The sequence below is a fragment of the Phyllobates terribilis genome, unplaced genomic scaffold, assembly GCF_046119375.1.
Source record: "Phyllobates terribilis strain yellow unplaced genomic scaffold, ASM4611937v1 Scaffold_1__5_contigs__length_1240528914, whole genome shotgun sequence".
In the NCBI taxonomy this organism is placed as follows: domain Eukaryota; kingdom Metazoa; phylum Chordata; class Amphibia; order Anura; family Dendrobatidae; genus Phyllobates; species Phyllobates terribilis.
This window is the reverse complement of record NW_027362761.1, coordinates 1,074,368,200-1,074,392,934: the sequence shown is the minus strand read 5'-3', so window position 1 is coordinate 1,074,392,934 and position 24,735 is coordinate 1,074,368,200. Positions and strand designations below refer to the sequence as shown.

The following is a 24,735-nucleotide window of genomic DNA, read 5'->3' as shown; positions in this document are numbered from 1 at the left end:
AGCATCTATGGGGACATGGGCTCCCTCCAGTATGAATGTGACGTGACCTTCATCAGGGTCCCAGCAGTACTCCAATAGCCTGAGTGCGAGCGCTGCCATAGGAGTCACCAGCACAGCCAATGATTGGCCAACTGTGATAATGGAGACCCCTTATAGTGCCCAGAGCTCCCCAAACTGCTCATTCCCATGTATATTACCATTAAATGCTATATACATATTCATAATCAATTCATTTAGTCTGAATTACTTAAAAAAAAAATTGAAGCAACTTTGCAACAGGTCTTAATTTCAATACATCTGCATGGTTACGGACCACAACCCTATGTAATCCAACACTGCAGCGATATTTCCCTTCATGTGACTATTTAATGCTTGCAGACTATTAGTAGGTCACCAAGTAAAAGACAAATAGAAAGGAGCATGACACCAGGAGTTGTCAGGATCGGATCTTTAGAAATAAAGTGATAAATATATATATTTTTTTAAGGATTAGTCCACTGCTTGGATAACCCTTTCTTAAATACTATAATTCCCTATACAAAACCCCAATATTCACCTCCCACACTGGCACCATTCCAGGATGTCTCCCCAAAGATCGCGTAACATTGCAGGAGCTGACAACTTTTCAGTCCAGCTAAAAAAAAGGGGAAAAAAAATTCTTCAACTGGATCCAGTTTTTTAATAATGACTATGGAAAATGGATCCATTAAATAGTCGACAGTTTATTTCTTTTTTATTTCTCATTTGAAACTGATTCAGTAAGCAAATAATGGATCCTTTTCAAATGAAAGAAAAACTGATGACAATTTAACGGATCCGTTTTCCATAGACTTCAATTTAAAAAAAAAAAAAAAAAACGGATCCAGTTGAAATCAGCTTTTTTTTAGCAGGACAAAAAAGTTGTGTCTGCATATCTTTATTGTTAACTGATCGCTGTTGTATCTGTTCTAACTGATGATTACTGGATATGTGAACATAGTCTTAATAGGTTTTAAAAGCATGGGTGGGACGCCTGTACAGGGGTTCTCTGCAAACCGATAACGGTTATCACAAATTACCTCTACAACCCAACAATAATTGCCAAGTGCAAGATCATTACTATTCGGGATCTTTTCAGACAAATGTTCACCCTTCACAAAACACCCCAGGAAAGTTCCTTTTAAAGTCATTATCACATTTACTGGACATACAATAATGTCCTTAATTCAGCTTTTCCCAACTTTTAAAACAACTTTTCATTCTTTTCTATATCATTAATCTCCATAAAACGCCTCATCAGTAAAATGTGTGTGTCATAAATGCAGGCCTCCATGTCCACAGCAATGAGAACTTAGTTTTCATTTCCCACGCTGCTCTGAAAAACTGAAAGCCGAGCGGAGATTAGTTCTGTTCACCAGTTTTATCAATACCATCCGATTACTGTAAAATATCTCATAATATAACGTCTCTGTATTTGTTTCTCTGCTTAGAGGTACAAGGAAAAAATATCCTTGCAGTGTGAATATAATAACTCCGGTAGAAGCTCATTCTAAATCTTAATATTACAAACATGTAAAAAATATTCTTAATTAAAATGTGCAACAATTCAGTTCCCTGGAAAATCAGACACAAACCTTCTTTACTAGAACACACCTCTTATCTGAAGCAGCAGACACTGGCATTTCAAGCCTGAATAAATGCATAACTGTATAATAAATTTGCCACATCAGAGACTGTCAAAAAGTAAGGTGATGGTATCTAAGCCTCCTATGAGCTGGCATAGATTTACACCCAAATGTCTCCCATTTCCTGGTTGCTAATAGCTCTAAAGTTGTAGGCTTTGCCCACTCTTCCATAGCCACATTCACGTTTTTTGTCACACTTATCAGAACAAGAAAAGCAATAATGCATATAAATAATATATCGTACTTGGTAAACACCGTTTTTGATCAAAAAAATCATAAAAGCCATCCCACCAGCGTCAAGGTGTACCCAAATCGGGATAGTCCTAACCTCTAGTATTTGGGTACACCTTGACGCTGGCTGGTGGGATGGCTTTTACGATTTTTTTGATCAAAAACGGTGCTTACCAAGTACGATATATTTATATGCATTATTGCCTTTACTTATTTACTTACAGCAGGGTATATGTTCATTTTGTTTGTTTCTTAGGTTTTGTCTGTTTAATGGCCAGTGTGAATGCTCCTATTTTGCATACATACCAACTTCTACTCAAGTTAATTTTTTTTTTCGGCTTAGGCCATGGCCCCCCGTCAGTATTCGGTCAGTATTTTTTCTCAGGAGTGGGAGTCAAAACCAGGAGTGGGTGATAAATGCAGAATTGGTGACTTGTTTCTATTATACCTTTTCTCTGATTGTTCCTCACCTGGTTTTGGCTCCCACTCCTGAGAAAAATACTGACCGAATACTGACCAAATACTGATAGTGGGGCCGTGGCCTAAGTTTCAGGTTCCTGCACTTAGTGCAGGTAAGTGTGGCCTCCCTTTCTTTCAGCAGGACATTACATTTATACATGGTTTCCCACTCCTGGGTATCCATATTCAGGACCCGGTCCTTCTCGGCCCTTATTCACACTGACATCATTGACACATGCTAAGGTTTTAATACTAGAGGTTAGGACCATCCCCATTTGGGTACACCTTGACGCTGGTGGGATGGATTTTAAGTTTGATTTTTTTATCAAAAACGATGTTCACTAAGTAGACTATAGCTTTTATGTATTTACTTACAGCAGGGTGTATGTTTATTTTGCTTCTGTCTTGGGTTTTGTCTGTTTATTGGCCAGTGTGAACATGCTCCTATTTTGCATGTATTCTGTACCAACTTATACTCCAGTTCATTTTTTTTTCGGTTAAGAACAAGAAAAGCGTCAATTACGCCCTTTTAGGCTTGGCTCAAGCCAAGAACAGGCCTAAACTGAATGAATGGTTGGAGGAGCTTTAAAGAGAACTTGTTAATCTAATTTACCAAGCAAAACCAAGGGCATGTTGCTATACTGCATGTTACAAAATGTTTTTGAGTTAATTAGTATAAGAAAAATAGCTTCAAAATTGCTGCATACCGTTCCTTACAGTTACCAGGGAGGGGCTGCAGAAGAAGGACTAGTCATGGTCTCCTGCCCGCTACGACCAACCAGATCTGATGGGCAATATTGATGGATGAAAACAAACAAGACATTGTGGAAAAATGCAATGTATATGGTCACCTGCAGTAAAACATTACTTTTAAAAAGGGTTTTGCTACATTTCCCAAATTAACACCTCTGTCTGTACGCCCTATTGGGGCGAATAAATGTCAGAGGCATATCCAGAGGCCCACCGGTGTAGAGCTGCTGAATGGCTGCCATGTCATTTTACTCTGCAGATATCATTGCTGAGAAACAGAACCGGCTGTAAGTTTCCTTAATAAAAAGTCTCAAGAAAGGAAAAAATTAAATTATGTTTGCTGAATTCTTATGATATAATTTGGCTGCTTTCATATATTATATTATGAATAAAACTATTCTAAAATGGCTATTAATCATTTACAACCCGAAGACTCCTCTATAAAACTTTAAGGGACCATAGCTCAGTTTATAAAATTAAAAAAACATAGTGGATGATTTCTGGTACCCTCAAACAGCCAAGTAAAAAGGAGGGAATAACCTTTCATTGTAAAGGTACATGACCAGTTATCTGGCCATAAGACCCTTACAGCGAACCTATAGCACTGATGATGCAATCAGATCTGCTAACAGCATGATAGAGCAGGAAAAGCTGAATATATTGATGTATAAGGTTTGTGGGAATTCAGTATAACTTGTTTCTATTCATGTAAATCTCTGCTCATTCTGGGCTTAGGAGTCCAGTGGGTGGTCCTGCTCACTCACTGACAACCATTTTTGCATCCATTAATTATGGAGACCAACCACTTGACTCCTAACCTTACTATCAGCAGTGAGATCAATCACTAGGCTTCAAGTTCTAACAAATCGTCTCCTACAAAACAATACATCCGTCTGTACAAGTCCTCTTGCTCTACAACAGGATCCTAGTAAATTAAACTGAATTTTTATGCTGACATGATCCCTTTAAATGTGGAATTAATAAATGTCAGGATGTGCAGTACATGTGTTGGGTGACATTGTATGGCATGATGTGTGTGTTGAGAATGTAGGAGCCTGAATGCCTCCTGTAAGAAAGTGACATAAACCCCCGTATTCTAAAATACATTTTTGCAGATTAACATTACAGTTCATGACCAACTGTGCCGAGTTGCATAAGAAATGTTGCAAATCACTCTAGGCCCCATACACATTAGACCAGAGGTCTCAAACACATGGCCCGCGGGCCGCATGCGGCCCCTGAGGCTGCTTTATGCAGCCCGCAGGCACCACAGAGTCAGACCCCTTGACGATCCCAACCTGGTCCAGGAGGAGCCGCCGACAGCAACACTGCATTGCCGCGCAGAGACTGTCTCCCAGCACAGAATTACCAATGCCAGCCGCCGGCCAATCAGAGGCCAGCAGCTGATATCTGCGCATGGCAGTGACGTCATACACCGCTGCGCCGGCATGCAACGGTCAGCTGCTGGCCTCTGATTGGCCGGCGGCTGGCATTGGTAATTCTGTGCTGGGAGACTGTCTCTGCGCGGCAATGCAGTGTTGCTGTCGGCGGCTCCTGCTGGACCAGGTTGGGATCGTCAATGGGTCTGACTCTGTGGTGCCTGCGGGCCCCATGTGCAGAAAGGACGCCGAGGGAACGGAGGACAGGTGAGAATCATCTTTCTTTTTTTTTTCTCTTGTGTGTGAAGAACACCACAATAGGGGACATAGCCACAGCATGGGGACCTGGATGGGGGACATAGCCACAGCATGGGGACCTGGATGGGGGACATAGCCACAGCATGGGGACCTGGATGGGGGACATAGCCACAGCATGGGGACCTGGATGGGGGACATAGCCACAGCATGGGGACCTGGATGGGGGACATAGCCACAGCATGGGGACCTGGATGGGGGACATAGCCACAGCATGGGGACCTGGATGGGGGACATAGCCACAGCATGGGGACCTGGATGGGGGACATAGCCACAGCATGGGGAGCATTACTGCAAGATGTTTGCCAGAATTACTATATGGTGCTAATTGTAAGACAATAATAATGTATGTGGTCAATTGGGGGAAACAAAATTGTAAAAGTAAAAAAAAAAAATTTAAAATAAAGCATGAAAAATATTTTGACACTAAAAATGCTGTTTTATATGTAAACTAAAGTAAACACAAAAACAGTGCACGTTTATTATCGCCACATCCATTACGACCCAAGCTATAAAAAAAAAAAAAAACTCAGCAAAAATGTTCAAAAGGTGTATAGAAATAAAATGGCATCACTAAAAATGTCACTTTGTCCTGCAAAGAATGCGGCCCCCCCCCAATTCAATTTTTTTCCATGTGCGGCCCATATACCCAGCCGAGTTTGAGACTCCTGCATTAGACTAATGTTGGCTTAACCTGCTGATTTCAGCGGTCTCAGTCTATCAGTGAATGTATACAAGTTGTTTGGCAGATGCTGATCAGGAGATAAACGGATCAAGCATGTCCAAGCTTTTGATCTCTAGGGAGATCCCACCTTCCAACTAAGAACACATGAACTCTCAGCCAAAACAAGCATGTACCCGTAAGGAGGGCTTGGGAAAAATAACAGTCGAACAAATGGCCATTCAGTAGACAGATCTTGAAGGTGTATGACCGCCTTTAGTATTTGCACGGTTCCTTATTGGTCTGTTCGCTCACAGTGGTTTTTAGCTATGATCTTGGTACAAGGAGCTTGAGGAGAAAGCAGGAGTGCTGTTAGAGATGGGATAGGCATTTTAAGAATTCTAAAATACCCAAAAAACAACGTATCACAATTCACTGATGTATGAAGATTACCGAGTATGAGCAGTTATAAAGTGGTTGTAAAGCATGAACTTAGGTTCAGTGGCTTCAGTACCTGACAAAGCTCCATTACAGTGATACCATTTATAGTCATTGTCTTGTACTGGATGTAAGAAGATCAAATTCCAAAATTGCGGGACTACAGAAGAACAACTAAAAATGTTGGCCTTTCATTCTACTTGGTACTCAATAATTATGGATGGGTGCTCATACTATGTTAGAAGTCAGCTCTGTAGTACAGATTGCCCTAAAAAGTTCACTGTGGGGAAACTATATTATATAAATCTGTAAACTTCCTCACAAGCTTTCAGATAATATTCTCCTATCTTTTTTTTTCCCTTTTGTAACTTGTTCTTCAGTAGAGAAACAGGATCACCCTCCGAGATCATCAGAGCAAGTAATATTTCTAGCCCTCGTTACCGTGAACACCCCAATCTCAACAACTCATGCCCATTTTTTAGCCTCTTATCAAAATCAATATAATCATGCATAATAAAAACTAAAACGATCTAACCACAGAGATATTTGTATGTTGGGTAATAATTACCAAAACTGAAATCCTAACGACAGAGTAAATGCTAGGGTTACCGCCTCGTCAATAAAGAGGACTTTGGATCCAGTAATATTATTGCAGCCATAAAAAGACGGGTTGTATAATTTAACAAGAACATTGGTAGATGTAGATGAAAAGTGCACTGGGAAGATAAATGGGTCAGATAGTCGTCTTACAGATCTAGAAGAAATAGCAAAATGATGCAGGCGAAATCCAGCAAGTATCTGAGACTAAAACTCTAAACTTGCCCAACAGAACTCCATCCTTCCTACGATGGCAGATGGTGCACTGGGCATGGATCACAGATACGCTAGAACAATACTTCCCTGCACCGGCAAACACCGATGTGATGTGCCCCATAACCATTGGGCCACTAGGGTGACACGCTGAATAATCAGGACACCACACAGAGCACAGGTAGATAGGTGAAGAGTCGCAGTCCGTCGTAAGCTCCCGAGGACTGTGATAGACATACATATTAGGAGACATGCACACCATAAAAGAAAGTAATCAGAGTTTTACATAAAAAAATAAAATAGAAAATACATCAGATCCTGACAAAAACGATGGGATCAGCTGATACTTATCTAATAAGTGTGGGCATGTTCGGACTGTCTGAGCCATTTATTTTGGTTGTGTGCCCTCACTACAGAGGAGTCCCCATACTCAGGACTGGCTATGTTCCTATGCGGAGTATTTGGTGAATTTTTGATGTTACAGATTTTCTTTAGCATTTCTGCACTTATTAGGTAGATTAGGTGCTGTGTGTCGGCCATTGTTGCTGTGGCTTTGTACTGGTGGGCAGTGCGGTCTGGAGTCATGGGGACTCAGTCTTGCAGCGAGGGTGCTGAGAGGCACCTGGACGCCCGCCCGGCTGGTGCATTGCGCTGCGGTGGTGGTTGGCGCATGACGCTATTCCTTTAAGGCAATAAAAGTTAGAACCCACAGAGGTTTGCCATGACGTGCCAGTTGGCTTCATACAGTCTGATCAGAATGTTAAACTAAGAACCTGATGTTCAGTTATATATATTTTTGTAAGAGGCATTAGATCAATGTATGATTTTTGGAGGTGCGGTCCATGCTCTTTTTTTCAGCAGATTTAAGAGACATCTTGTTACCTTTGGTACAATTTCAGCTATAAACTGTGGATCAGAAATGTTTTTCTTAAAAAAAAAATTAAATAGGTTTTCTTAGGTTTACTTGAATTTCCAAGTGCATAAAGAGTGAATGGGAATATTTCATCTAAGTCTGCCACTCCATTTTGCAAAGGTTTTACATGTCTTTTAGTAAATGTAATGAAACAATAGACAAAGCTGGAGGGAGGGTAATATTTTCTTAGTAACATAGGCTGCACTGAGCAGGAGAGAACGCCAGATCTCCAGAATCTTGAAGTGGAGGTGTCACTTGCTATTTACAAGGTCACCACACTCCTGCTGTCCGTCTGCTCGGGAGTCCTGGCTCAGAAGTGGTTGTTTTCAGCTATCACGTACCATGTGGATTATACAATATGGTCGGCTCTGTGGATCCTGCTAAACCACTGCAATTCGCAGTACAACTGCAAGAACCGTGATCACCGCTACGTCTGACTAGACCCTCGTAGTGCAGCACATTATGTGGCTCTCTGCAATACTGCAGCTCTTTTTATTGGGGGCACATTCCCAAATTTTTATTGGGTCCTTGGAAATCTAGATGTTCAACTAATAAAATTATAGATTTGGGACAAGGAACTGCTTTATGACTAGACGCACACATTGGCGGCCATATAACACACAGCAGTAAATGTGCACCCTGGTGACGTGCCTGGCACAGCACCCTGCGCCCATCTGCCCTGCAGCCAGCTTGGCCCGGCCTTCATCCACATCACTAATCTTTTTATGGAGTCATTACGCTGAGCAAACAATGGAGGTTTCCGTGCACAGGACCAGACACCTGCCTTTCCCAAACCACCAGCACGTCAGATAACAAGCTCTTTATAAAGCAGATTACAGACTACTGGCCTTCATACAAGTGGAGTCTGTGCCCGATAACGCCAGACAGGTGCTTCATACAAATCATCTAAACTACTAGTCTGTGGGAAGGTCATGGAGCCGACACTCAGGTCTCCACAACGGACCTCTTTATGGGGGATACTAAAAAGCCATTTAGTGTCTTACAGCCAATAATGACAGCCATGAAGAGGTCCATCATCCAGCACAATTATAGTGAAGAAGGAAACAGGAAAAGGCAAAGACGGGAGAAAAAATGATAGACGTTCAGAAGTAAAGCGGGGACAAAGTCTACTAAACTGTGATCATCAGGGCAGACAATAGTGACCGTCTATTGGGGGCTTGGATGTCTGTCCCGTGTTAGTGCGGCCATGTGTGCGCCCACTGCCTCGGCTGCGGCACATACAGATAATATGACCTGTGTGCATGTACCCCAATGGCGATACCATGTACTCCGGCTGGCTGCATGCATCCAAAACTACACCCACCATGATGCCCAATGGGCACAAGAATTTTAACCCAAATTGTGCGGTCACTGAGCATCCTGGTGGGGAAAGATTTGGACACCTGCAGCCAACCGCAGACCGTGGCTTTACCAAAAAGGGACAATGGAACCAAAGTGGTAAAAAAGAAAAGCTTAAAATTACAATTACTAATCGTGTGACTACATCTCTACTAACCACAGTGTGTGAACCAGAAAACAGTAAAAGGATAATGCTCTCTTATGCGCACGCTGGGGTCACACAGTGCTTGGCAATGGGGTAGCATCTATCTGGGGTACGTCATACTGTGCAGTCACTAATGGGGAACCCGTTAGCAATTAATTTCTAATGATACATTGGAAAGAGCCCCTGCAACTTTTAGGAAGCCGCATCACAGCAGACACTTCAGATGCATGGTACCTGCACCAGGCGTGGTGTGTGACCCGAGCCTTACACAGCGCAAGTGAAATCATCCTACAGTGAATTAAAATCCTTACAAATGAAGGCATTACTGTCATAGAACAACTAATTATATGTATTTAATTTTAATTAATTACAGATTATTTCACTTCAATGTTATTATATGGAATTATTCAAGAGGTGGCTTCTCAGGCAGCAGACAACCAGCACGCTGAAGCCGTGCACATAATGCAAAATATTTTGCCCAAAAATATGTATGATTAAATATGTATACATGTTATATGTCAGGAGCGAGACTCATGTAATGATTATGACACCACTGCTGACATTTCCAATTCAGTAAAAACCTGTATTCCTCAGAAATAACTATTCTGGAGCAGCAATGGCTGAACAGAAGGAAAAGTTCTGGACGAGGCTCATGTGAAAAACTGACACACAACAAAAACCAGACAAACATAATAATAGTCAATGGGGTCCTCCTGCAATAGATCCAAACTCTTAAAGTTTTCATAAAATCTTTCACAGGAGATTACAGAATATGATATATTTTACACTATGTATTAGTTAAAAAACATCTTTCTAAGTTTTTATTGCATTACTGATACAAACAGAAGCAGATGAACCTCGCAGACTGCAATATTATAAGATCTGACAGGTTTTCGTTATGTGTGTGTCTATGTTCTCCCACTTAAAAAGATGAGAGGCCTGTAATTGACATCATAGGTAGACCTCAACTATGAGAGACAAAATGAGAAAACAATCCTGAAAATCACATTGTCTGATTTGGAAAGAAGTTTTTTTCAAATTTTGGTGGAAAATAAGTATTTGGTCAATTACAAAAGTTCATCTCATATATATCCTTTGTTGGCAATAACAGAGGTCAAACGTTTTCTGTAAGTCTTCACAAGGTTGGCACACACTGTTGCTGGTATGTTGGCCCATTCCTCCATGCAGCAGACCCCCTCCCCCATAACAGTGCATCATGATCATATGTTTTGCTTAAATTTGTTTTCTACTTTCTTCCTCTAAACTCTAGGTGCGTCTATTGGTCCGAAAAATAGTTAAAAAAATATGGTATACAGAAAAGGGGGAGCAGCAATAGGGTAAGTTGGGTGCAGAGATTCCCAGGCGAAAACCAAACCATCCAGATAAAATGTAAAGAATGGAGGCAGCACACAAAGCAATATGGCAAAAAAGCAGTGGTTTATTAGCCCATAGTGGCAGACGCAACATTCCGGTTCTAAGGTATGAACCTTTCAAGCTTGAAAAAGGTCATACCTTAAAACCGGAATGTTGCCTCTGCCACTAGGTGCTAATAAACCACTGCTTTAACTGGCATATTAACCCCAGAAACATGACAAATTCATCATCTGAGTTACAAAGTTATGCGATTCCATGTGCCAGAGTATATTCAGTGCCCTGTATAATGCCCTCTATAAAAAAATCAACTCAAATAAAGAAAGTGTAAATATTTCATTGGTACAGTTTTGACTTGATTTGTAGTAAATATTCTAAAACGCTTAAAGAGCACCTGGCAGGTCTCCTACCCTGTTGGGAGCCACCACTAAGGCATTATATATCCTGATCGCAGCATTATAATAAAGCCTTTTTATGCTGTAGAAAATCACTTTCAATCTGCTGCACGGCATGTGTACATGAGTCAGGACTAGCCCGGCATGTGTACATGAGTCAGGACTAGCCCGCACTTCTCCCAGACCAGTCCTTTAATCGCTGGGCGTGATGGACATTCTCCATTTATTCCACTTTTTGGTAGGACCATCAGAAATCTTGTGCATGAGCGTCACATACAAAATAATGTTACATACATGAGAAAAATAAAACAAAAGTGGCATAACTTTTTTTTCCTTTTAAAAAGCAATAAGAGGGTTGGTTTTCTGCTGGAACAGTCATATTTTAGAAAATGGCATCATTTTTAGACCCCTCAGTGACCCAGGAATCAGGGAGCCAGAACCTCGAGATCAGGGCTCTACAGTCCCATCCTGAAGGCACGATCCCTAATTCCTCTCTATTCACTATCTAAGGGACTGAGTGATAGCCGAGTACAGCGCTTGGCTCTATTTCTGACAGTCCATTCGATATTGAATGGAGTGGAGATCAAACATGCCCCCCTCTGCTCCACTGAGGACAGGGCTGCAGAGTCCTGTGTTCGGGGTTCCAGAGTACTGATCTCATTCTGACCCCCAATGATGACTTAGAGGGGTTAATGTGACGCACTTGCCTCCACATCCGGTGGTGTCCTGGGTGGATGACATAACATCAACAGATATCTGCCGGCTCGCATATTCGCATATGCTAGCGACAGACATTGCGCACATGAGCTGGAAGATATCTGTAGATGTGACCGACCTCTATCACCTCCTGATGTGGAAGCGAGCAGGGACGGATTTTTCCTTTAAGATTCTTAGCACTGATAAGCAGACTTGTATAAAAGGATCACATTAAAAAATGTGCTTTAAAAGGTATCTGTCAGCGAATTTTTGCTACCTCATCTGAGAGCAGCATAATGTAGCCAAAGAGAAGCTGAGTCCAACAATGTATCACTTAGATTACTGGGTGAAGCCGATCTGACACAATCAGAGCTTTTAGATTTAGAATGAAGCAGAGCTGAGGAAGCTAACCCCACCCACAAAGTCCATAGACAGTGAGGTGCAAATCACAGGAGGGGGCGTTGCCAGACTAGTCCAGCAATGTTAGGGCCCCGTCACACTAAGCGATGCAGCAGCGATCCAGACAACGATACGACCTGTCAGGGATCGTTGCTGCATCGCTAATACATCGCTGGTGAGCTGTCAAACAGGCAGGCTCACCAGCGATCAGGGGAGCAGCGATATCGTGGAAAGAATCGTTCCACGATGTCCTGCTCCCGTTACCAGCCTGCTGCAAGCAGGAGCAGGCTGGTAACTATGGTAAACATCGGGTTACTAAGTGCGCGTGTGCCCCTAGTAACCCGCTGTTTACCATGGATACCACTCTGCTACGGTGCGCGGGAGCCTCCGCGCACCGTAGCAGAGTGGTATCCATGGTAAACAGCGGGTTACTAAGTGCGCGCGTGCCCCTAGTAACCCGATGTTTACCATAGTTACCAGCCAGATCGTTGGTCCCGCTGGTCACACACAGCGATGTGTGCTGGCCAGCGGGAGGCCAACGACCAAAAAATGGTCCAGGACACTTTGCAACGATCAGCGACCTCACAGCAGGGGCCTGATCGTTGCAAAGTGTCACACACAGCGACATCGCTGGTGAGGTCGCTGGCGATATCGCTATGTGAGACGGGGGCTTAAATCTCTTAGTGATAAATCCTTCACAGTCAGTAAACAACAGCAGCACTTTGACAAGTGACACATCCCCAAGTACTGTGCTTCAGATTACATAGCAAAAACCTGCTGACAGATTCCCTTTAACTATTGCCAGTAATCCATTCATCACACACAAATTCAGCAGACAGGACGACACAGTGATCACTTACCAAGGGTTCAGCCATCACGACTTCAATTTTCTTCTCTGCTTGAACAGCGAACTCTGCAAAGAGGCTTTTGATGACATATTCTCCAGGTTTGACATCTGGATCAATAGTGATGTTTGACATTGTGACACTTCTCTTTTCCAAAGTGCAGTGGTTAATGGGAGCGACCCGTTTCTTGTTTACAGTGCTGGCCGGAGCGGAGGCTGGGGAGAGAGCAAACACACATTAAAGCCCACTCTGTCACCTATAGACCATGCTGATCAGAACACACATCTGAAAGGGGAGAACAAATATCACACTTCAGACAAAGAATATATTGACCACTGCCAAGATAACGGCAGTGATAGCGAAGCTTCCTGTGGCTGGCAAGCAGCGGCCATATTGATCTGCTGGAGAATATGTATCCAGAGAAACTTCATTGCCCCGCAGTCAGGTACAACTTCATCAGCTGAATGAAAAGGACTCTACAGTCGGCCATAAAAGAGCAAGAGTTATTACTTCCATACTGTAAATGTAAATTTGGAGCCTAATAACAATTCAGTATGAAAGACCACAACCATTAAATTTTAAGATCCTGGGATCCGATGGAAAATCTGTAACAAGCCGGCCCCACCTTCTATGTGCCATAATATTATATTGGTGCTATGGTTCAGATGTGACCGCTACCCTTTTCTGCCCCTATAACCACACCTGTGGCTACCTGCACCAAGGTCAGCCATATGCAATAAACTATCCAAAAGTTATATTATCTGACAAAACAGTGCATTCTGCCATCTACTATGCATATACTAAACATCTAGAATGAGGTTCATCAAATCGTTCAATCTTTTTTTTTCTCTATAAGAGTCTGGACGGGCATAAAAAAAAAAAAAAAAGTAGATACTGTTAGGAAAAGACACCGAATTGAAGAGCCTCATCTACAAGAGGCCATAAATGATTGAAGACATTCAATGTAAAGTAAAGTATAGAAGCTCTATAGAACCAGGGCCGCCGACCGCCCAGAAATTCCAGGACAGTCCGTAAAAATAGGGCACTTTTTTGCCCTGTCCGTAAAAACTTTTTTTTTTAAGCTGAAGAAACATATACAAAATATTTTGACTGCAAGTATCATCATGTTACAGTTTACAGAGAAAGCAGCGGACGTCTTCATATCAGAACTATGGGCTGTAGACATGGATCACTTATAATCACAACGATTTATTATGGGCTTCCAATGTGTCCGTAAAAATATTGTCAGTCCGTGATTTTTTTCAGAAAAAAATAAAAAGTCAAGTTGGCAACCCTGAATATAACTCCCTGTCAACAGTTTTTCACTATTAAAAAAATAGGAAGAATTTTCTACAAATTTTAAATCAGAAAACACCCAAATGACCCATCTCTAAGCAAGGGCTATAATTCTCCAGTTACCCAACAAGAGAATCCTAAAACGGTCAATGTCATTACTAAGATAACCCACAACAGGGTTAGGAAGAAAGAAAAAAAGGCACTATTTTCTTTAGAGAATCAGCCTCGACAACCAGCTTTTGCCCTCTGTGCCCTTTACATTCCTATGCTGGGTGCTCCAGGGCATTGCCAAGTGCACATGGAGCCGGACCCTAGACCCCATAACAGCAGACGCAGTGACAAACTCTAGGTCTTGTTCAGATGTCAGTTTTTTTCAGGTACATGAAGAACAGTCCCAGTTTGATCAGTGATTTTGTTCAGTTTTAACCGAGTTTCAGCAGTTTTTCTAAGACCAGAACCAAACAAAAACAAAACGGGCAGAACTCACATGGCATTCTACTGATTTTTTAACGGATTAATAGACTTGCATTGCCGATTTTGATCGCACACTCAGATCAATATTGGACATGTCTCCGCGATTTCGTGTGGTCCACACAAAATCACGGAGACATGTCCGATATTGATCTGAGTCAGGATTCAGGAGGCAAAAAAAAAAACGGACAAGCGAACAACCACACAGACTATACTATTCAAACACAGATCGCACTCGAAATACAAGTAAATGAGTCCTTAGAACAGACAGACTTCATATTGTCATATAAAGAAATAGAAGTAAGGTCTGAATGTATACAAAGTCATAGATAAATTCCCCATGACGCTGGCAAAATCAATCTTTCACATAAACAGAGCAGTAGTGAGGGGCACGACAGCTGCACCAGCGTTCTCGGAAAAGGTAACGAGGACCAAGATGATAACAAGATGCCAGCATTCCTATCCTGCATAAGGATGACAAATCTAATAGTGCGGCATTTTGGATTCATAGGATTTCATTTGAAATATGGAAATGGCACCACAGTAAGTCCCCAGATTGTGAGGATTACATGATGTCAGCAAAGTTCCCAAAAAGCCACATGCATTCAGGTCTGTACAGAAGTAGAGATGAGTGAACCCGAACACTGACTTCTCCCGGAAGTCCGTTTTACAGTTCGGAGTTGAGAGAGAGTGAGACCTTAATACGACCATTTTATAACACCAAAGTTTGGGTCTCAATTGACTTCTATGGGGTTCAGATTAAAGTTTGGGTAGAATTCTGGTACCCAAACCGAACTTTGGACAGAAGTTTTGTCGAACTCGAATTTCCACAGGTCCACTCATCCCTATACAGAAGGAATGTCTGAATTACCCAAGTAAGACAGAACCTGGCAAAAGACCCACAACAGTCCCTTTCTGGCCTATAAGCGCAGTAGGAAGGTGGTCATAAGGATCTACCGACTGCAGTGACCTTCCAGAAAGACTATGCCCTTCATTCTGCAGTAAAATAGGACAAGATGACTAGTTACACTAGGACTAACCTAACCACTCACAGGACAGAACAGGTGTGGGTGAAATGGTTACATTTCAGAAAGAGGCAAATGCCCAAACAGCAGGAAGCCATAAAGCTAAAGGCACTTTTAAAGGTCAACTTTCGGCCATACACAAGGACAGCTGGCACCACCGTGACAGTACAATGTCATGGATCGTGCTCGGTTTCCACATATCCTTAACAAAAAAAAAAAACAACCCAAATAGCAGAGGGTAGAAACCACCCTGCCCCATCATTTTGTGACCAAAATGATGTCAACATTAGTACTCAAATTTCTGATAGTCCTGCAGCCAAACATACCAGAGCCCTCCAGGGACAGCCTTCAATGGGGTTTTTAAGTATCTTCTATCTCTTATGTAACAGAGCTATACTATTATGTGTTTCACAAGATAGGCATGTCCTCGGCAAGAACCACAGTGATGGAGAAGGGTCGTATAAAAACACTGCAACAGAGCTTAGGTCCATACATCAGCCTCCCTCCTTTCACTCTTTGGGCAACCATCCATTACAGCCATGTCACATACTGACAGGTCGTGACACGGCCATAGCAGGGACCCTCTGGGCAGTTTACAAGTGTCCTGCTCATTACACCAACAGTAAGGGTATCTGCACGCATTACAGTAACGGTTTTGATTTTTATTCATAAATCAATAGTACATGTGAAAATAATAAACTTTGTAGTATCTTATCAGAGAAATCTGCTTCTTTCTCTTCCTGAACTGACCATTCATTCTCAAAGTTCTAAATTCACGGGTAAAATCAGTATTCAGTGAGCTCCTTATCACAGAAGGGTCTCCTTATCACAGAAGGGGGTGGAGTCGGACTAGCATGCATGGCTGCTGTAGTCCAGGCAAGGATAATCACCAGGTGATAAAACAGTCATTGTAAGTAAACAGCACCGCAGCCGGACATGTGACACATCGTTTAAATCTGTGTTTTAACCCCCAACTCATGCGGTCTACAGATTACATAGCAAAAACCTGCTGACGGATTCCCTTTAAGAGTCCATTGGGTGGTCCTTTCAGTGATTGAAGTCTTCCCTGTGTAATTTGCACAAATAACTATAAAAATGGGTTATCCAATACAATTTTTTTTTCTTTTTGAGGCTAAAGAACTTACCGGCAGGTAATTGCCAACTACCTATTCTGCGCTGCGGCGATGTGTCCAGCTCAGGCAGCGATTCTCCTGCTTCATTTGACCTCATGTCAACACAGCAATGTTTCACTTTTGGTCTGTTCTGTCGACAGGGCGTCTGCCAACATCATGCTGATTGACATTCGGCTACCCCCAGTTCACCAGGAGAATCGCTCTGTGACCGATCTGAGGCAGCAGAGATAAGTGCAGGGCAGAATAGGAAGAACTAAGTACCACTGAGTCCTTAGTCCCATAGCCAAAAAACCCCAAAGTCCAGGATAACCCCTTAAAGCATATTGTAGTCCTAATCCCAAAAATTGCAGGAATTTAAGTGATGTAATAAAAATAATGAGTGAAACTTTTCCCGACGACTACTATAGATCTGCTCAGCTCCTCCTGTTCGCTAACATGCTGCCCAGAGAAAAGTCGGCACATAGAAGATGACCATTTTCCTTTAAATTTACAAGTGATTTCATAACACAAAATAATTTTTCCCATATATGCGTTTACATCATTCTTTGCCGAAGTCACTGATATTTACATTGAAAAGGAGAAAGGAAAGGACTAGTAAGAATTCCCAATGTATCCAAGAACGTAGTACCTAAAGACAGGCTGTGCCGCTAAACCTGGAGCTGACGGACGTGAACTGTGATGCTGAACCTCGCAATGATCGCCACTTGACTATTACAATGAGGACAGCGGCTCACAACAAAGCACAAATACCGGCCCTCCGCAAGACAAGGGGAACTTCTTGGAATAGTGGAGTCCTTCCAACACATTCCAAAAATAATATGTTCACAAGGAAAAACAGCCTTCAGTTTAGATCTTTATCACAGCACAATCCTCACTGAGCTTGTCTTTAGGAAACCATTAGACTAATTTGAGGAGCACATCATTGCAAAAATGTAGTAAAAAAAAGTAATTACATTTCAAAACAATAGTCATAAAAAGTATAGTTCAATAGGCAAAAGTTTAAATGAGAAAGAAAAGTATTATTTGATTTTTTTATGGGAACAATACTTCAAGATGCAAATAAATTGAATGAAATACACAGTTAAAGGGGCCTGCCGCCAGGTAAAAAGGGGGCAGATTTTTCTCTTATATTATTCCTGCTCCTCCCCTGAGAATTACATTTTTTTCTTATCTTCTATATGTTTCTAGAGATGTGGGAATGGCTTCTCAGTGCTAATTGTTATGGTCTTTTCCAGGGGGTGTGGCTCTCAGGACTCCTGGGGGCGTGGCTTTAGGTGGATCTGCATAATTACTCCGAGTCACACACCCTTACTATAGACCATAACAATTAGCACAAGATAAAAGGGTCCATATATCGAGGGGAAAAAAAGAAACAAACAATACTCATGGGAGCAGAGGGATTAAAAACTGGATTCTTCTTACCTGGTGACAGATCTGCTTTAAATGGAGTATCCCAGTAGCTACAAGTGATGATCTATACACAGGACAGAGCTGTGGGGGTCTAAACAAGGGAATTGTTCCTGTGTGTTGTGTCTCCCGCAATCTCTACAGTACTGTGCTCCGCTATCTCCGGCAGTCCCATAGACAGTACATAGGCCGCTGCTCCAAAGAGTGGTCAATCACTCGGGAGATGGGGAGGGGTCTCAGCAGTTGGACCCTCCCCGCTCTACTAGCTCTCACCTGTGTGGTGGATAGGTAATTACTTGTAATAACTGGAATACCCCTTATAAACCACGTTTACATTCTAAATTACTGTTGAACTAGAACTTTAATAGCTAGTATCCCTCACATCTTAATAAAGCACCATTTCCAGCAACTCCAAAATGAATATTTGTAAATTGTTAAAACATGCTACCATTTTGCAAAAACAGTTTCTCTGCAGACCTGTGTGTCTCCATGGTGACAGACTACAAACATACCTTGTGTAGTCTGTTCCTCCTGCTAAATAAGGATTGATGGCAGGGCATGGTTTAGGTATTTATGTCACTCCCCTCGCCTACATGCTTGACCTTGCAGATATTGTGTATGCAACGGTGTATAAAATATTACCGCAAATTATATTTTCTATATATATATATCTCTCCAATTACTCGCTACACGAAGAGAAAAAAAACATCAAAAAGAAGAATTCCATTGTTAATCCGATCATAGTAATTACCTACATAATGTGCAATGTCTCTGACAGCTAGAAAACAATGTAGTGCTGGAGAAGTTTCCTTTCACACCACAGGGGCCCTCGATCACAGATTTCCCACATAGCAGAGCCACGACGGAGGACAAACAAACATAGCATTGTTTTATGGGAATAATGTGCAGTGTGTTCATGGCGCTGTGAATGTGCTATTCTGTTTGGATTGTTATGGTCTCTACTCATTGTGAGTGCAAGACCTCATTCACCAGAAATGTTGTATTTTTAACTCTTGAGATTTGCTCCAGGTCTCTCTTCCCATATTGCTGATCATTTATGGCCATGAGGGTAACCGCGATAAACCAGGATCCGTGCTCCTAGTGGCAGTCATTACAAGTAAATGCATTTCTTTTTCTCCAGGGTAAACACAAAGTAGTTTTTGTTTCTGGTGTGTCATTTTTAGATACGCCCTTGAACTAGTCTCTGCCCTCAGACTAGCATAATATAGGCAGGACCATGAATGTCTAAATGGGAAGAACTGCAAGCAGGAAGCAAGAGCCATCTTCATAAAGCTCCTACGTGTGACTGTGGGCATGCTGGGGGTCAATTATAGAGGATCAGTCAACAAGTCAAGAGGCTATTCTGTATTCTTAACCTGTGAGCATGCCCACAGTATCTCTGGAATTGTTGGGTGGATTAAAAAAAAATGATTGAGGGCAGTGGGAATGAAAGGAGTACAAAAACTGCCCATTTTTGACTAAGTGACAGGTCCTCTTAAAGGAACTGAAGGAAAGAGGCTTTGTGGAGTACTACAACTCCTTCCAAGTTTACATAAAGTTCCCTCTATTCCATTTTGGTATGTGCACATGTTCAGTATTTGTAGCAGAAAAGTCAAGTATTGGCAGGAAAAACTCCCAGCAAAATAAAGAAGCTTTTTTTCCCTTTTGATTCGAATGGGTGAAAAATGCTGCAAAAGCACAAAGAATTGACATGCTGCAGATCTGACACTGCTTTGCAAAGAAAAAATAAACTAGTTTGTTTTGTTTTTGTTTGTTGAGTTTTTTTTTTTTTTTTTAAACTTTGCTTCTGATATGCAGCCAACATATCGGAGTGGTTATGACCAGAAGTTTTAAGTCTCTCCAGTGATATCCCGAAGAAATTTCAATTAATATTTGCTTTTGTATTCCTTTTTTTGGGGGGGAAATGTCAACAACAGTACAAGAGTAGGACCTAGAGCTGAAAACACGGTGTTAAATCTTTTATGTGCCAAAAATTGGTGCAAATTGGTCCAGTCGTTTGGCTGAGAACGGACATCAGAAATTTATTATACTATATTTTATATATTTATTATGATCCCTTGTAAATACAGTACATATCAATAGGGAAGTGTGAAGATTCTCTTATCTTTAGTGAAAAGGCTAAATATTACTGATATGCGCCATACATCGGAGAATACAAATAAGCCAGCTGAGCTGCATGGCACGCACAGTTCACCACCACCCTACCTTTCGCATAATCTTATATTTAGGAGGGTTACACCAATCTCCAACCTGTAGCAACAGACTTCTGCACACAGGATCGGACAGTAGTTAAAGCAGGAAGTCCATTCCCGTAAAAGATTTTTTCATTCATTTATTTCGGGCAGCATCTATCACTTTGAAGTGACATTGAACTAAAATTATCAGCTCCCAATTACAAAAAACATATCCAAGTTTAGCGTTCTTGCACTGACGTCACCAACATTGCTAATCCCAGCGATTAGCTGCAGCAGTTAGATGCGCTGTAGTTGTGACATTACTGCTGCAGCCTGTCAGAGACCAGAGTAGTGATGGAGAGACAGCGCTGGAATGACAGGGGGGTAAAGTAAGGCATATTTTCTTAGTCTTATCCATGGCAAGCCTATACAGTAAGAAATATAATTATTGGATCACCCTTTTAAAGGCAGCCATCAATTTTCCAGTCAACAATAGTTTGACTCCCTCCTTACCCCCCCAAAAAAGCCGTATAATCCCAAAGAACCTCAAATTCATTTTACTCGGACAACATATGTCAAGTGCGGATGACATGTTCCTCTTGATCCAAATTAACTGGAGAGTTTCTTTCTTAATGGCTTCCTGATACAAATAATGTATAAATTAAGACTGTAAGCTCAGCGCGCTAATACTTCTGCGGACGGCTCGCACCCGCCTTCAATTATGAAGACTACGCTGGTGTGTGACACTATTTGTTGTGTTCCCATAACTACCTGGCCGCGCTGCCAATTTCCTAAATGTTGTGAAGTAAATTCAATATTCAAACAAATGAGTTAGAAGAAGAGGCTTTCTGGGACGGAAAATCACAAAAAAAAAAAAACAGTGGAAATTGTAATGTCACCCATTAAAATGGTCCTGTGCATCATTTAACGTAGAAAACAGGCTGCCACCCACATCACATACTCATGAAGAAGGGCACTGCCAACTTTTTAGTTTTATAATGGGCAGAGACTTGTAAACGACAAGAAGGAATAACAGGATAAATGTCATCACCCCAATACCGCCCCGGAAAAATTAGAGTCCTGTGCTGAAAATAAAGTCTGTAGACTGGACGTAATACTGAGCAAAGGGGAGAAGAATCAGCTGAGAAGTGTGGTTATAAGAAAGGACTTTTCACATGATTCATAAACATGGATTGGTTGGACCCTCGGTACCTGCAGTCTGCAAACAAGGCCACATTCACACCTTCAGCATTTGGTCAGTATTATACATCAGTAATTTGTAAGACAAAACCAGGAGTGGAACAATCAGAGGAAAAGTATAATAGAAACACGTCACCACTAATGGATTTATCACCCACTCCTGGTTTTGGCTTACACATACTGGTGTAAAATACTGACCGAATACTGAAGGTGTGAACGTGACCCATCTTTACATCCATTAGGAAATGGTCAGTATCAGAACGGTTATGTTATGTAGCAGGAGAAGGCAGCATCCCAAGTAGATGTGGTACATATATCCAGCATACAGTGACATCACATATCAGACATTCTTATTCTACAGTCTTGGAGAGGAGTTTGGACATCTATCTAGATGGTGGCACGTACCCCCCTACTAACTATGGTGCGTGACGTACTCTTCCCACCTTGCTCTGGTACCATATGTCCTGTCTGCAGCTGAACAAAGTAAAAAAAGAGGTAAGGGTGCCAACCGCACCTGAAAAGCAAAACAACCGTGTCCTCTACAGCCTATAAGGCCTCATTCAGACACCTGTGTTGCAAGTACGTGTGTTATCCATTTTTAACACAGATACAACACGCACCCATTAATATATATGCAGCTATTCACATATGTTTTTCACGGCCTATGTGTTCCTGCAAAACACACAGAAACCATTTTGTTCACGTACATGTTTAAACACGGATGTGTGAACGTGGCCTCACATGTAGGGCACTGTGCTAATGCCAGAGGCCCGCTCTCAGGGTATGGGCACATGTTTAGTATTTCCCTCACAATATTCTGCTGCAAAAACCAGAGTGTTGGCAGGAAAAATGTTGCGTAAAATACTCACCTTTTTTTTGCATGCGTTTTTACCCAATCATTTGAAGGGGTGAAAAACGTTGCAAAAATGCTGAAAGAATTGACAAGCTGCAGAATGGTTTGTTTTTTTTCATGTAAACCACAAGCCCTTACTTCCATTACTTTACCCCATGGAGAGCATGGAGCCCATTATTAATATTGCACAAGGCACAGACCTGGCAGATCACTGGTGCATACTATGCGTTGCGATATTACTGATGCCTCCCAGAAATCTATGCTGTCAGAGATACAACGCAATAAATGCACAGTAATGTGCAAGTCCATAGGTGTGCATTCATACACATATTATAACATGGTGCATACAGATTTAACCCAATAGACACAGCAAGTTGTAACCATCTTCTCATCCCAACCAGGACATTGGCCGTTACACTGTCATCTGCCCCAAACGCTGAAGCCCGGGCCTCTCTCAGTATGGCCACACACGTAAAGCTACATGTCACATTGGCAATCTAAAATCCACTGGAAGAGCTGAATCCGGAGGATTTTGTGAAGGTCGTCAATATTCTGCAATAATTAGGAAACACAATGATTAAGGATTAGACCAAATCCTGTAAGAAAAGGCTCATTGTGAATGAGCTTATCTGCGTTATACACCAGCAGATTGGCCATCGTGGACTTACATTTCAGTGGGCAAATACTGAAGATCTGTCCTAGCTGTAATCTTATGAAGCTATTCCTTTTGTTCAGGTCTGTATAGAGGCAAAGGCAGAAGTTATTTTTGACCATGGAAAATGTGCAGAGTGCAGTCTGCAGGGAAAGAAATGGCACCGGTACTGTGCCCGCACGCGTGTAAGTTATGGCTTGTGCATGGCAATGCTACTGTGAGCATGATCCCGCACCATGATGTAGAGGTACCACCGGCTGGCACTCGCCATTGTCTCAGGGGTAACACAAGCTGTGGGCATTCCCAGCCATAAGATACATACACAGGAACATATGTGCATGGTAAGGGACAGGAGACACGGACGCTGCGATACCAGGACGCAGGCTGACACCTATTAGAAAACCAGAGAGCAATAGCTGATTAACTAGAAAAGATCATCAGAACACCATCCCCGTATGAGGCAGGTTGTTGATATTGGGTCAGGAGACCGGCAGCTGGTTAGGGCAGAACCGTCCATACTCGCACCATGAATGACGGACGTGCCAGTCCAGTGTAACGCTAGACTGAGTTGAACAGATTATGCCCAACTAGATAGCCCCCTATGGTGCCAACTTTCTGAAAGGGTCACCAAATAAGATAATGGCCTGCACACACCCCAGGAGACAGGCGCCAATGTGTATGGTGACATCTAATGGCATGGCAGAACTAACCCAGCTGCACTATAGAGATGTAGAGGGCACAGATCTGGCCGCCTTGGGAAGTGGCTTATTGGCCCTGGAAAGAAAGGAATCATAGCCTCCCTCCACCTCCGATGGCCAGTCCCAAGGGAACTGGCAGGTCTGTGACAGTGTAATGTGCATGGCGCCTTCTTCTAATTCAAATTCTGACTTTCTTTCTGATTTTGATGAGGGGGCATGATAAGGCCAGAGGCTCCTGGGTCATGAAGAGGTGAACGCCTCTATGAATCTGGAGCGTTTGACGAGTGGCATTTGCCACCATGCCAAACACCTTAGTCTAGTCTCTGACGGGAGTAAGGTTTCTGGCATAAGGATGCCGCTCGTTGTGAATTTCAGTCATAAATCACTGCAATAGTCCCTGGCAAGTGGAGGATGGAGCAGCTGGGTCAGGAGCTGAAGGGGGATGATAAATGCAGGGAGAAGAGACTTCCTGTTTCTACATAGAGCAGAGAAAAGAAGAATTAGCTGGGTAGAAAGGCAAAATGAGCAATTGTAAGTACACAGTGTTATATAATATGATTGCAATATATTAAGATGATAAAAACTTTGATGTTAGTGCTTCTTTAAGGGAAAAGTGAAGGGCAGCCATAGTCTTCAAAGGAGAGAGCTATGTGTGTGCATGGTCTCCTCCTCTATAGAGCACTAATTGAGGGAGAAGGGCACCCCATTCTCCAGATAAGCGGGGGTCCTGGTAGTGGAACCTTCACCACTTAGACATTTATGACATATAATGTACTTTTGACACATCATAAACCTCTCAAAAGGTAATACTCCGTTAAGTTTTATTGCAGCACTTGGAAGTAGCTTAATTTGACAATGTGGCCCACGAATCAGAAAAAATTGAGCACCCCAGGTTTAAGGGGAGAATATCTCCAAAACTCAAAGTTCAATGACACAGGGCACCTTATTTTCTCTTGTATTCTGCCTGGATCTATG

The 24,735-nt window shown here is 42.2% G+C and overlaps 1 protein-coding gene across 10 annotated transcripts in view; it reads right to left on the bottom strand.

The window, feature by feature from the left end:
• Positions 1-24,735, bottom strand: part of FRYL (FRY like transcription coactivator) — a 298,660-nt gene that overhangs the window by 132,488 nt on the left and 141,437 nt on the right. For all 10 annotated transcript variants that reach the window (XM_073645520.1, XM_073645519.1, XM_073645521.1 and 7 more), the window contains one exon: positions 12,846-13,045. In XM_073645520.1, the coding sequence (XP_073501621.1) occupies positions 12,846-12,965 (120 nt within the window). In that variant the 5' untranslated portion in view covers positions 12,966-13,045. The remainder of the gene's footprint in view (positions 1-12,845; positions 13,046-24,735) is intronic.